This window comes from Thermobia domestica, chromosome 13 (genome assembly GCF_964235325.1).
Source record: "Thermobia domestica chromosome 13, izTheDome1.hap1.1, whole genome shotgun sequence".
Taxonomy (NCBI): domain Eukaryota; kingdom Metazoa; phylum Arthropoda; class Insecta; order Zygentoma; family Lepismatidae; genus Thermobia; species Thermobia domestica.
The window spans coordinates 94,368,977-94,383,590 of record NC_137466.1 but is presented as its reverse complement, the minus strand read 5'-3'; the positions used below and the strand labels follow the sequence as shown (position 1 = coordinate 94,383,590).

The window sequence follows — 14,614 nt, the reverse complement described above, 5'->3', positions numbered from 1 at the left end:
ATTTACTGGAGAGATAAGGTGACATCGACACTGTCAGAAGTATACAAACTATTTACAGTAAATCTGTGCAGTTAGTGGACAATCTAGTGGATAAGCATTATCCCTAACCTTACATATATCAATAATTTTGGATGTTCAATATATGAAATCTTCATTTCAAAACTTTCCAGTGCATTTTTTTTTACTTATTTATTTACTCCTATCTCTCCCCGATCATAACTGTTATGATTTCGCATCCTGCTGCTACATAATTGAAATAAATTATCCCTACATTCTACGCAATAACTGATATAAGGTTCCATGAAAACAATCAGCTTGTATTACAATGTTATTTATTGAACTTATTTACATATTTTGTATTATTTCTAACTTATTTCCTTAATTGGGTTCCTCAACTTCAACGGTGTGACCTTCCACTACAGGTTTTGAATTTCTTCGTTCTCTGCAAAATAACGATCATAAATACATACTGAAAAACATGTAATTGATTGCACAGTTAAAAGAAAACATTCATATTGTTTACCTTATAAATACGCTCTCATTAAAATACATTATTATTCTTTGAAGTAAGTGCCACACAAGGCAACAGAGTCTGGCACTCGTTTCTCAGATCTGGTGATCCATGGCTTGGAAGCACTCCAAATATGATCTCTATAGCATTACTGTAGAATTTTTTATAGTGAATTAATATTCCCTAATCGAGCTCACCTATTCAGATGTTAGATTTGTAGTGTGACACTTCTTATTCAAAGTGTCTTGACTATGTCAAATACAATATAATTCATCTTCCCATACTGAAAATTAATAAAGTAATTTTAAACACTACTATACACAAACATTACCCAAACACTCTTTCGGTTTAGCGGCATCCCTTATATTCTACATTTTACGTTTTACAGCCTTATTTGATTAAATTTTGACGATCACTCATAAGAAACACTTGAAAGGAAAGAATCGCGTTTGTTACAATTACAACATACTCTCCCACAGTCTGATATTAAGTCGTCTCGGGATCGCACGAATCTGTCTGGGTCATACAGGGTCAGGGATCTGACTACTTCGGGAACACGAGTCACGAAGTATGTTACTCGTTTCATCACTGGTACCACTGCATGGTATTTATTCACTTTACCTATTTCAATGTTCTAGTGCCAGTAAATTTTCAGTAAAGTTTTTTTTTAATTTCCTAGCTGAAAATGTGCATTGTTCTGTGAGAGCATCAATTGAGATAAATCCAGAAAATGTCATATTGACTCACTCGGTACTGTTGTATAAGCACGGCGTTACGAAAAACAAACGAAGTAATCACTGATATAAGAAATCACTGAGAGATGGAAGAACAAATATTTACTTATTTCTGTAATTTTCTCTCCATGCCTTGTATGAAATGCAATCTGATCTCACGATTCACAGGAAAGATAGGTCATAAGTGTGTGAACGTGTATACCTTGTATTCTTCACGGAGCAACATAAATAACAGATGATGACCTACAAGGCGTTATCCTGCGTCACGTACAACAGAACGCATGGGAAAGTGTAGTTCGCAATTCACAGGAAGAGTGTAGAATTTACTAAAGTAGGCACCGTGTACACGGACAACTTCGTACCATTTTGCAACGAGTTTGGAACATACCTTAGAGGTTCAATGAAATATTTCTCTTTAAAAATAAAAAATAAAAAAGTTACTGGTGACTAATACGTAAAGAGGTGTTGAACAACAATTCATTGGAATTATTTGTGACAGTAAAACAAACGGATTTTAATCCTGAGCCTTACAGCGGAGGAATACATCTTTGCAACGTTTCATTCTTTCAAAACACAAGAATCACTGATAGGAAGACATGCATATTGCCTTCATCATACATATCAAATGAAGAAGGGATGACTCATTACCGTAAATGTAACACTAAGTTTATTTGACCCATATTCATGGAACGTCGTGTCGGAGTCATTAGCGTCGTTTCACAATTCATTATAGAGAAGTAATAAATACTCCTGCGACCTATCGACCTAGTTCTTTATATCCCATCTTTGAAAGCAGAAACATTTCTCAGTGTACATGGCACAAGGCAGGAAAATCACTTCATTTACTTCAATCCAGTCAAATTCTGAATGCATTTTAAGACCTATGTCTCCCTATTTATTTTCCTGGTAATTTGTTGTTCGAGTGTTTACGCATACGCATACTTTCGCGTGCTCCATCCTATTGAAATGTTTTTGTCTTTGGGGAGAAAAAAACTACTCTTACTTTTTTAATTTATTTTTTTATCACTGCCACTGCTGAATGAAGTCTTTATCTTGTGGATAAAACATTAACCTTTATTTCTTGTTCAATTTTAGTGTTGAGTACTTCTTTTTCATACTGAATGAAGTCTTATCTTCCCGAAAACTCGGGAATGTCTTTGTAAGAGAGAAATGTGCATTTACTATTATTTTGTCTTTTAACAAAATTTTCTAACTGCTGAAGTCTTTATCTTCTAGGAAAAAAAACTGTTTCTTGATTAGTTTTAATGTTATTTTACTTCTTTTCTATCTCCTGAATGAAACCGTATCTTCTGAGAAGGAAAAAAAAACTACAATACCATCTGGATCTTAATTAATTATAGTACTTTATTGCTTGTTTCTATACTAAACGAAATAATCTTATCGTCTGGAAGATTCTGCAATTGCATATTTCTCTATTCCAATGGCATTGCAGAGTTTTCCAGAATGTAAGATGGTTTCATTTAGTATAGAAAAGAAGTAATTAACTCTAATCAATCAAGAAAGAGGGTGGTATTGTAGTTTTTCTCTCAAGAGATGAGTTCGTTCAGTAGATAGAAAGGATGTAAAATAACACTAAAATTAGTCAAGAAAAAAAGAGGTTAGTTGCTTTCTGTTTTTCATGCACCAGGTAGGAAATGTTTTTAGAAGGCAAATATAACAGTAAGTGCCTATCTCTCTATTACTCTGACATCGCAGTTTTCAAAAAATGAAATTTCCTTCAGTATAGAAAAGAAGTAATCAACACCAAAATTAATCAAGGAATAAATGTTAGCCTTAAAAAAAAAAGATTTCATTCAGCAGAGAGGAGTAATCAAAAAATAAAATTAACAGAGGTACTTTCTTCCAGAAGACAAGAAAATAAAAATGTAAACAGTAATGAATCTCGATTTTAGTTAAAATTTCCATCCTCCGAGGAAAGTAACAGGAAAGTTGCTAAATTATAAGGGATAATAAAATAATAAATACATACAAGGTAAACATTTCATCTCATTTCACTGTGTACTAATACATGAGTGCGTAAAAATGAACTCATCTCGCTATATAAAATACAAAGACCTAAGTGATTGAGTGACCGACAGATCTTTGCACAGGCCAAATCGCTTAAGATAGACAAGTTAAATATGGACAGTACATGGTATTTGTTAGGTAGGATACCACTAAGGAAGGATTTTTGCAAATTCGACAGGAAGGGGAGGAAAATAGGTGTGGGACGTATTTTTAAAATATGACCATATCTCCGAATTCCTTAAGGTTACAGACTTGAAATTTGATATTCGGATGTCTCATTTCAAATAATTTGACATATTTAAGCGGTTTTTGATATTTTAGTGCAAAGGAAAAAAAGGTGAGAAAGAAAAGAAAAGGAGTGAGGATTACAATTATTATAAGATGTCGAAATCTCTGAATTTATGAAGGTTTGAAACATGAAATTTGGTATTTTCATATTATTTAAAATAAGTAGATAAGAATTTAAGCGCTTTTGAAATATGCCTCGGAGGTAAGAAAGGGGGGTGGAAAGAAAAATGGATGGGGATTATAATTATTATAGTAAAGTATTTAATCCCTTAAGGTGAGAGATTTGAAGTTCAGTATTTCCATTTCTCATTTAAAATACTTTGCCACGTGTTTCGGCCCTTTTTTTCTTTTTTGACATGCTAGTAAAAAGGGAAAGAAACGATGTGGAGAGGAGAAAAAAAAGGTGGGGATTACAATTATTCTAATAAAATGTCGGTATCTCTAAATCTTTTAAGATTTGAAATATGGAAGTAACTTCTCATTTAAAATTATTACAAAAGCGTTTTATGATACATATCCTAAAAGGAAGAAAAAGGGAAGGATTACAATTATTATAATAAGATGTTCATATCTTGGGGTCCGGGAAAGTAAGAGGCATTGAAACGGTGGAAATCTCTTTTTCCTCCAAATCCACAGAATTCTATGCATATGATATTGATCTAGTGACCTATAGATGTGAGAAATGTAGTGAATACAAAACGTATATGTAGAGAAGAACGCGTCCATGGACTAAGTTGCAGATCCCTAGCTTATTTAGTGATGGTAAGAACTTTCCGGTCTCTCTCGTGATTGTAAGGAAAATAGGTAAAACTATACTTACCTACGCAGTAGTCTAGGCTCCGCCTGCTGCAGCCAAACACCAAATACTTCCTTCACCGTTTCTTCTGTTGCGACGGTGTACATCTTACGAACAGCAGCTGAAAAGAAAGATAGAATTTCAAGCAAATACTAGCGATTTTTATTCTTTAAAAAAAAAAAACTGTCATTTGAAATAAATTTCCCTCTTAAATAGCTTTACGGAATTATGGTATGGTTTGTAAACATGGATACCTAGAGCTGAAACTAATTCCTATATTATTTTTCAAGTCACCTAAGCTAGGTCCCTATTTTGTGATTTTTATGTAAGGGTACTATAGAAAGTTATCTTCCACCACACTTTTGGTATATTATATAATGGAAAAGTTACATTTTTCGATACAAGTGTAACAAAACTTTCTTCCGGTGCCCTTAGTGGTGATATGGTTTTGAGTCAACGTTTAAAGTCACCTTAAATAACACTACAAAAAACACATTAGGTTTTGGCTAACTTCGTTGTCACGAAAAATTGAAAGATGAAGACGACAGAAAGACGAAAGTTTGACTATTCGCCGTCTTGAAAGCCTGCAACTTTTCTCTTTTGATACTGGAATTATGGTAACTTCGAAAGCTATGTTCTTCTAGTGTTTTATCTGCGTTCCAGTGTTAGACAAAGAGCTCTGAAAATTTGCACCTTTAAAATATCTGCAGGGGAGACAGTTTGGCATACTATGTAATACTACCAGACTAATAGTGTTGCCAACCCAACAAAAGTTATATTCGTGTGGTAGACAGTATCAAATTTACAGGTATACACGAAAAGTCTGGTGCAAAATTATACTTCACAGTAGTGATTCCTACACTGTACTTCAATTTAAATTCGTTGACACTATTGACTTTATTTAGCCCTGGAATCATTCCTACCTTGGAATTTTATTTGGTTTTAGATTTTCCGTGCACCTTACAAATTCTCTTGAATGCTTTTTCAAGCAAAGATTTGTTTAAATATGTACTTTGCCAGTAAAGCTGTGTTTACAACATAGAGTGTTGGATCAGTTATTGAATTTCCTATACATTCTACACAGATGTTATATTCACCCAGTAAGGGTGAACACATTTACATATTTTACTACTTGACAGTAAAAGAATCCTAAAGTACTCAAAGCACACTTTATTCATGAAGAATTACTTCTGATTGCTTGGGACATACTAATATGAGAACACACGTCCAGTACGAGAGAAGTAAGACTTAATAATTAGCAAACTGGAATTTTGTATGGTTAGTAGCATAAATAAATAAATGAAGTTAAATATTTCAGTACAACTTTTCAAATCAACTTACTGTTGATCTTATTGCACATTTGGTTGGACCCAAAGGTGTGCTTTTTTGCTTCATGATCCTTGGTTTCCTGCCAGAGTAGGAGAATTCCATTGCGAGTTTGTCGCACAAAGTTCTTCTTATTGTATTGTGAGCGAAACCTTTTAAAATCCTTACCACCAATTGACAGTAATACTTTTATCTGAAAGAAAGGAAAGTATTTAGATCTAATGCATGCTGAAATCAAAAAGAAAAACAATATATATAAGGGTTCGTATTGTTATGTTTTTCTACCAGTGGGAAAAAAAAACGAAGCATGAATGAAACTAGATTAATTTTTAGATACCGTAATGTGAAGTGTGAAAAAAAAAGGCGTGGGGTTCTGAGTTTCACGGAAGGCCGTATGAAATGGGCTACGTGACTAACAAAAACTGTTTACCTGGGATTTATTTGGTAACTTTCAGCTTTATATCGGAATAGCGTTTATTGAAAAGGACCATCGTCCGGTTGAATTAGAAAAAAATACTATATATATATATATATATATATATATATATATATATATATATATATATATATATATATATATATATATATATGTGTGTGTGTGTGTGTGTGTGTGTGTTTGTGTTTGTGTGTGTGTATGTATATGGAAATTACATACACTTCCAAAAGTAACAAGTAACAGTGGGTTAATCAGTGCTGCCAACAAGTAGTGTCAGAAAATAGCTAAATGACGCACAAAAACTAGCTAAAAATGGCTCAACTTACCTTAAATTATAGGTAACAGAATTTAGGAATAAAGAAACTAAATATTTGGTACTTTAAGTCTACTAGTTTACAAAGATGTTCTAATATTATTTATCTTTTGATATCCTCAAATCAAACAGTTTCACAATACAATTTGTTCCTTCATTGACTAGAAGTATTAATAATAAAATCTCTTGAATTATTTTCAACTTCTAATGCTGGGTATGGCTTGATAACACTATTGATCTATCACAAAAATATATACATGCACATGCACGCATCTCAACAAGAAAAACTCCACCCAAACTAAAAATACACTAGAAACTAATCAAACAAATTGACTATGGAGAAACCAGATCCAGAAATCCCAATTTACCGTGACGGATAGGTGAGACTGATAAAAGATATCTAATCTACTGTGACAATGTAAGTGCTGTTGTAAACAAAAGAATTAGAAAAATACCAAGATAAACTACTTTTTTTAGGTTTTTCATATTTTCTAAAAAAAAAACAAATTGACTGCAAAAGATTTAATTGCCGCCTAAATGACTATATTAGCAAGTATGAATGGCAAGTTGACCAAAATTATAGTCCATAGCTAATGCACATGATAATGGCTAAATTGGCAAAAATGGAGTTGATTCTAACATTTAGTCAAAAGGGAGATGTTCCAAAAAGACGTAAATTAAAAGATATAACAAAGATTTGAAACCTGCTTCATAACTTGTACAGGTTTGATAGGATACTTACATATTTCTTTCCGAAGTTAGTTTCTTCAAGCTTTCTCTCAAATATTTGAAAATCATTCAACGTTCGCAGAGGCAGAAGGCCAAGAAGTTCGGATTCTTCGTTTATGGACTCTGCTTTCACACTCACACCATCAATTAGAAGTGTGTCGACCTTCTTCTCGACGGAAGATACTCTTTCACTAAGGTCAGCTAAAGTAGATTGCATTTGGCCAAATACAATTCTGATATCTGCAATAAATTGTAGGAAATATTGTTTTGAAGGTGTTAATATAACTAGAAAATATATTATTTCACAAAACATTGAAACAATTAAATGTACATTCATGTTCAAAATGATTGTCGCATATCTATAACTGTCTTCTTGTAAGAATATAATTTGATAATGATTTTGCAGGGTACTTTTAATACCGATACTATGTGTATAATCGAGAAATGTATATTTGTGGAAAATTTTATAGGGAAAGAATTATAAGCACATAAATTAGAATGAGTAAAACAAATGGACAATAAAGTTTTATTTTCGTTTTATTGTTCTTATTTACTGATCTTTTGACATGAAATTTGCCACATACATGTCTTTGCCGATTATGCACATACCAACATTATAAGAAATACAGGGCGAATTCGTTATCAATTTTATTCCTACAACATATTTATAGACATGCGACAATAATTTTGGACATGGATGTACGTTTGTGGTGGACAAACACCGTGTACGTAGATTTTCTCAGGGTTCTACCATTCCCCTCCACTTAATTCAATCCATTATTTAATTCATTCTCATCATCACCGTCTCCTTTAGGCTGCCCCGCATAACCGTGGGACAAAACTCAAAGATTTTATTTAAATATAATTTCGCTGTTCATTTAATCAGAAATCTTGGGGGGAAAAGTGGGGAACAATTAGGAAGACGTGTGTAGAAGACCACTACGTTGGAGAATTATGACCAGGTCATTAGAGTATGACGTTATAAATCAGCACTGCGGAAGGAAAGGGTTGATTGCTCAGAGGTAGAACGTTGCCTTTTGGTGCGACGGATCTTTGGTTCAATCTCCGGCCTTATGAGTTTATGATGGACAATATCATATTCGTGAGGGTTTTCCCGTTCTCATGCCACTAATTCCTTCATAATCATTCACTATCATTAGTCATCCGTGTATCTTAACATTAACCCTAGGAAGACTAAACTATAATTGGTCACGTGAAAGACTAAGGGGGGTCAATTTTGCTCGTGGTTGTAAATTCCAATTTTAACCCTACTAATTTATTTTAAAGTTATTTAATGACTGCTACTAATAAATGAGAGTTGTAAAATTATTTTAAGACTTGCGAAATTTTATTTTAATAGGAAATATTACAAGTCCCAGTACAGACTACTACCGCATTTGGTTAGCAGATATGAAGTAGCTTGAAATACATTAGCCTGTGTAGACAAGTTACTATACTAAACCTGAGAGTATTACGTTTGCTCAATGTATAAAAGTAGATTATGTTAATTTAGTCATCCATTCAAAGAATAGATAAGTTTACATGATCCTTTCAAAGTAAAACTGTACTCCTCTTAACATTTCTAAGTTGCTAAAAAAATGTACTTAGTCTCCTGCGCTAAAAAAAAAAAAAAAAAAAAAACTACCACAATAATGTGCTTTCTAATAAAACTAAATTTAAGTTTAGATTACAGAAGAAAATACAAAAAATTTCAAACGTTGTAAAATTCATTTGTCCGGGCAAAGAGAAAAAGAAAGTGCGGGCAAATTTGACCCACCTTCGTCTTTCTATGGTTAAGGACATAACAGCGGGGTTATGAAGAACGGGACCTACAGCTTAAAGTGAGATCCGAACCACTACTCAGTTTGCAGAGAGATATTGTCCTTCATTTGAACTTGAAACCAGAATCCCTTGATAACAAAGGCGATAAATCCACAGACTCATCATCCACGGAGGTCAACTGATAGAAATACGTTGCAGTGATCTTGCATACTTGTGAATATTTTAGGAGCCACTAAAGAACCAAAAGGTAAAGAACTGCAAAATGGAATCACTCTATAGTTATACACATTAAATCAATGGACAATTTTAAAAGACTATATAATACAGAAGATCTAATTAGTCAGTCAGAAATATAGGCTTAATTTAATTTGCTTATCAACACCGGAAGTGACTAATAGTTCTGGACCATTCATACTATCTTTCTAAATAAAACTTTTTATTATTATTATTATTAACAAACCAGTCAAACCTAATAGAAATCTCTGTTTCGTCGATCTACTTTCCAATGTTATAAATTTAGACACTTAATCAGCTTCTGTGGAAAAGTTTTGTTGACCGTCCGCTAGTGTGGCAGCGCACTACAGGCAGTTCGGCGGGAACTCCAAACTTGATAAAATAAAATCACAATTAAAGAGACAAGTTAAAAAAGTATTTTTCACGAATCCCACCCCCACTCAACTTGTGGTCTATCATGCCTCCGACAAGGAAAATTCAAGCTTAACCAATGCTGAAGGAGTAGACTGCTGAATAATTTATGATGTAATGGCAAATCATTTGCAGAACTAGTTGACCTATGACCTCTAGTTTGAGCGAGTTGCGTTCATTTCTCGAGGTTGCGACCTTGTTCAATCGAATCATCAGCCTCAAATTACCTTTACTCTTAAAAAAAAAAAAAAAAAAAAAAAGAGGGCAACGGTTACTATACTTTAGTCTAAGGTAAACGTATTTAAACAAAAAAAAAAAACTGGTGTAAAGCAAACATTCCGGTTTAAGTGAAAAAAAAGTTTTAAAAAAACACGATTTTGGCCAATCCTGAAAAATAGCGTTATTTCTGTATTACATCCGTTCAGATTGCAAATATTTTTCTGAGATTTTAGATCCAGACTTCATTAACCTGGTAGAAAAAAAAGTAAACAAAAGCACTAAAAACAATTAAGAGACAGAAGTTACTGTTTTTAGAGGATAAAAAGATTAAAATATAAGCAACAAAAAACCTAGTTTTCTTCAAACTTACACCCTCGACTTCTTAGCTTACAAACTTCAAACTAATATGCCAACTTATTTTCGCGTAATAATCCACTGTGAATTATTATTAATATCTAATAAGTAATTTTTCGAAATTCATCATTCTTTTACCCTAAACCCAAAAGTCCATACCAGATCGAACCTTTCCTTGCACTTATTGTAAAGCGATGAAATGAGTGATATCACTTAATCTAAGATTGATGAAGTATACCTTAGAATAAGTAATTGTTACTAAATAAAGTCGGACATAAGTATTTATATTCTTCAATTTTGCCCCCAACCTCCGAATAAATATGGAAGAACATAATGAACGAAAGATAAGCATGATGCATTCTAAAATGAGTGAAATGTCCAGGCTTGCTTGCTGCATTTAAATATCATCCGTACCGATTCTTGGGGAAGCCACATCAGTTAAAATTTTTAGTGTATCGGTGAAAGCTAAAACAAGAAAGCTTAGGCAATGTATTAATTCAAAGCAGTTTTCTCCTCGATTGTAGAGATAAAACGTAATTTTCATTACTTTAGCGGACGGCTCTCCAAATTTAAATCGATTTTGTTGATTTTTTCACTAGATTTGGGGCACTACTTTACAAACGCTTCACGAACCACAGCTGAGCGAGCGGAGGGGATTAGAAGCCCCGTAGGACTTGTTTTTTCCCCTTATCTTTTAAGTTACACACGATTGGCATTGCAGCCATTGTAGACTGTCATTTTCCAAAACTTAACATACAAATACTGGCATTTCGTTCCTTGCTTGTATTCAACCGCCTTCCGCCCTGGCAAATAGCTCCACCATAACATACTTACTTTCCCATGTATACTCATTTGCACATACAATTTATTGAGTTTAAAACACTTACATTATCATTTAACTACCTTCATTATTAATATGGGGTTAACTTTAGCAGATGGCTCTACCTAGTTAAATAAATTATTTTAATGTGTTTAGACTTCATAAATCGTGTCTGTTATATAGAATCCTACGAAATGGAAAATTAAGTATGTTATGGTGGATCTAATTGACAAGGCGGTAGGCAGACGAATACAAGCAAGGAATGAGATGGCAGTAAGTACATATGAAGCTTTGGAAAATGACCGTCTGCAATGGTTGCAATGCCAAACGCGTGTAACTTAAAAAGTAGGGAAAAAAACGAGCCCTGTGGGGCATCTATTCCCCTTCGCTCGCTCAGCTATGCTACGTAAAGTGTTATGTAACGGCATATTTTTTGAACTGGGGGGGGGGCAATATTTTGCTTAAATTTTGTACTTTCTTGGTATATATTTTGTATTTTTTTATGGTTTAGGTAGGTTAAGTTAGTTTGGGTTAGTTTAGGTTAGACTGGGTTAAGATACTTGGGCATTACTCGAGCAGATGGTTCTACCAAATGTTCACACATTGCATTTCCCGGTTCCTTTTTGTAGAATATCCACTAAATGAGAAGCTAGTGCATAAACCACGAACCAACTTGTGCTAGGTGGCCACAAAAAAAAAGCACGAATGCCATCTAACCGAGTCAGGGCAGGAGTGTAACTGGGAGTCCCGAGCGGAGCGAGGGGATGCGTCCGTAGAGAGCAGGCGTGTCAGCGACGGAGAACATGCACATAAACGAGGAAAGTAAATAATTATAAAATATCCGCAATAATTTTTACATGGTGATTTTACCTGAATTCGTACTTTCTTCCTATATTTTCTGTTTTTGATGATTTAGGTTAGGATTGGTTAGTTATGTTAGTAATTACGGTTACGTAACACCAACTCATTTCTCCTGTAAACACGGTGGTTTTACCTGATTTTGGTCCCCAAGTTCCAAAATTCTCTATATGTAACAGTATTATCTCAAATCTAGTGAAAAATGACCATAAAATCGATATAAATATGGTACAGCCGTCTGCTAAAGCAATGCCTTAACAGTTATCAAGTATTCCACCTATAAATTTTTAATATGATAAAGCCGTCTGCTGAAGTTAACCCTCTAATTTTTGTACTGATATTCAGGGGTGCCCGAGGAAAATTTTCTAGGGAGGGGCCCATCTCCATGGTTGCTATATTACGCCTGGTATTTAATATACATGGTTTCCTATATTACGTATACATTTTCGTAAGCCAAAGGGGGCCCGGGCCCCACCCCCTCCCCTTCGGGCGCCTATGCTGATGCTAATTGTCAAGAGCCATCACTGACTTTAAAGAATCCAATGGCTAAATATGGTATACATTATACGGATGAACACACTTAAAAAAAAAGAAAACAACATAAAAGGTATAAACATAAAATTCCATCCATATTTGAAAAGTAATGACGTAATACTATCCTAAAAGCGCTCAGCGCACCAGTCTAAAATAAAAATCACCTTTTTATTTGTAACTAAAACTAAAGTAGGGCTTACTATTACATTTCATACACATAGCTTACCTTTGTTTACCTTTTGGAAGAAATCAAGCGCCAAAACTTAGACTACTCACCAATCCTACAGATGGCTCCATTTGCTAAACAATCGACAAACGTCAAGCGTTTTGAATCAAGCTTGAAATAGGCTTAGTAGAAAGTTGATAAATTCAAGCTTCTTTTCAAGTTAAAAACAAGCTAAAATAAACCTTGATTGTCGCTTGTCGCATTCAAGCTTCTTTTCAAGTTAAAAACAAGCTAAAATAAACGTTGATTGTCGCTTGTCGCATCAACTGTACATTGCTAAGCCAAAATCAAGGGAAAGCGACCCTTGATTTAAGCTTACATGCTATCTGGGTCAATAAAAAAAACCTTTATGTACATATTGAAAGAAACTTCATACATGGATACAAGTGTATGTGACTTATGGATTTATCAAAGAAATATCAGAATTATTAAGTGTACAAGGCAGTGGCGGATCTAGGCCAGGGCTGGGGGGTCTAGGCCCCCCAGTTTTTTGAGTGACAAAGATAATTTAAACTATTATTTATATACTTTCAAGAGTTTATAATAAACTCATGATATACCTATCATAGTCTAGATTCTGGCTGCCCCCCCAGTTTTTACCTTCTAGATCCCCCACTGGTACAAGGGTACTATGACATTAATTACAAGAGCTTTTATAAGGACATTTTTCAGTTGAATGGAGTGATGGCTTTAAATTTTCCAATGGCATCTTCAATATCTATGCTCACTGAAATCGACTTTTCAACAGAAAGCAACATTATGGAGTTGAGTCTCTGTTGAAGTATAATCGATCTTAGTTTGAACCTGACATAATTCATCTTGAAGAAACTTCGTTCGCACGAGCAACTAGTAACCGAAGACGCTCTGCTAACACGTCCTAACATTGTTGCTAGAACCCTCTGCACTATTGAGTCTTAAGATCTCAAAAATAATTCCTAAGTTTTACTTAAAAAAAAAAAAACTCTAGAAAAACACTGTATGACAGCAAGTAACTTATGAGAGACTTAAGAAGTCTCTCAAATAAAAACAAACAAAGAAAATAATAAATATTCAAAATAGAAAGGATTACTGTAGGAAATCTGAAAATTGGTGGCGCCGCCTATGGCTTACTCTCGATGTTGCATTTGGAAATCTGCAATGGATTAGTCGCCATTTCAGCTAACTCCGTTAAAATATGGTTGTTTTTGAGCTGACACAAATAAATAATTATAGCCAGTAATGCTTCCAGACAATGTTACTTTAGCAACAAACAGTATTCTACAAATGACGCACTGCGATTTTTACAGCAACTTCTGACGGACACTTTTTGTCACATTATTTATTTTATATTTATTTGCGTCCTAACAACTTTTACATTTGTTTTGGATTCAATAGGGCGGCTTTCTATACCTGAGTGGTAATCTAGCTCGCTTTGATCTATGACAATGCGAGAGCAGAATGTCCTCAACTCCTCATTTCATCCATAGACGCCAGATGGCAGAAAAGAGAGACAAGATTCCAGAATCCGTAAGTAATTCAGGAAAGATCTAAATTAATTATTGGAAATACCATAAATAAAACCCTTTCATCATGTAAGTAATTCTGTTACGCTTTGGTTATTTTTCAAATGCAACAACGAAAAAAAAATGAAGAATTTGGTGAAATCTTCCAGCATTTGAAAGTAGCCAATTAGAACGAACTGACAACCTGTTGCACTGGTTTTGGAGCGTGTCACTCCTTGTATCAACCGAGACATGACATACAACTGAAGCTATGTTTGGCTGTCGTACCAACGATGAGAAATTCAAGAACGGAAGTGAGAAAAAATGATATATAGTTGTGAAGAAGTTAGTGAAATGGTAAGAAGCAAGGAAAAAATGGATTAATTTAAATACGATAGGCCAAATTCACCAAGGTTTACGAAAAATGTTTAATTCAAATGCTTTACGTATACAGCTATTATGGTGATGAATCAGAATAGCATTTAGATTTTATACTTCGTCAGTGTATAAGAGATCTTATACATTATTAGTATT

The 14,614-nt window shown here is 34.0% G+C and overlaps 1 protein-coding gene across 3 annotated transcripts; it reads right to left on the bottom strand.

Annotated features, from left to right (window-relative positions):
- Positions 1 to 315: 315 nt before the first annotated feature.
- LOC145668350 (uncharacterized) lies at positions 316 to 12,691 on the bottom strand. Of its 3 annotated transcripts, none has more exons than XM_081736113.1 (5): positions 12,600 to 12,691; positions 7,175 to 7,401; positions 5,699 to 5,876; positions 4,382 to 4,478; positions 316 to 442 (listed from the first exon to the last, which is right to left on the bottom strand). In XM_081736113.1, exons 2-5 carry the CDS (start codon positions 7,376 to 7,378, stop codon positions 379 to 381), a joined length of 543 nt encoding a protein of 180 aa, XP_081592239.1. In that variant the 5' UTR covers positions 7,379 to 7,401; positions 12,600 to 12,691; the 3' UTR covers positions 316 to 378. The 3 variants fall into 3 exon arrangements, with proteins under 3 accessions (XP_081592239.1, XP_081592238.1, XP_081592237.1); XM_081736112.1 differs by lacking the exon at positions 12,600 to 12,691 and adding an exon at positions 9,413 to 12,589; XM_081736111.1 differs by lacking the exon at positions 12,600 to 12,691 and having other exon boundaries at positions 7,175 to 12,589.
- Positions 12,692 to 14,614: the final 1,923 nt, after the last annotated feature.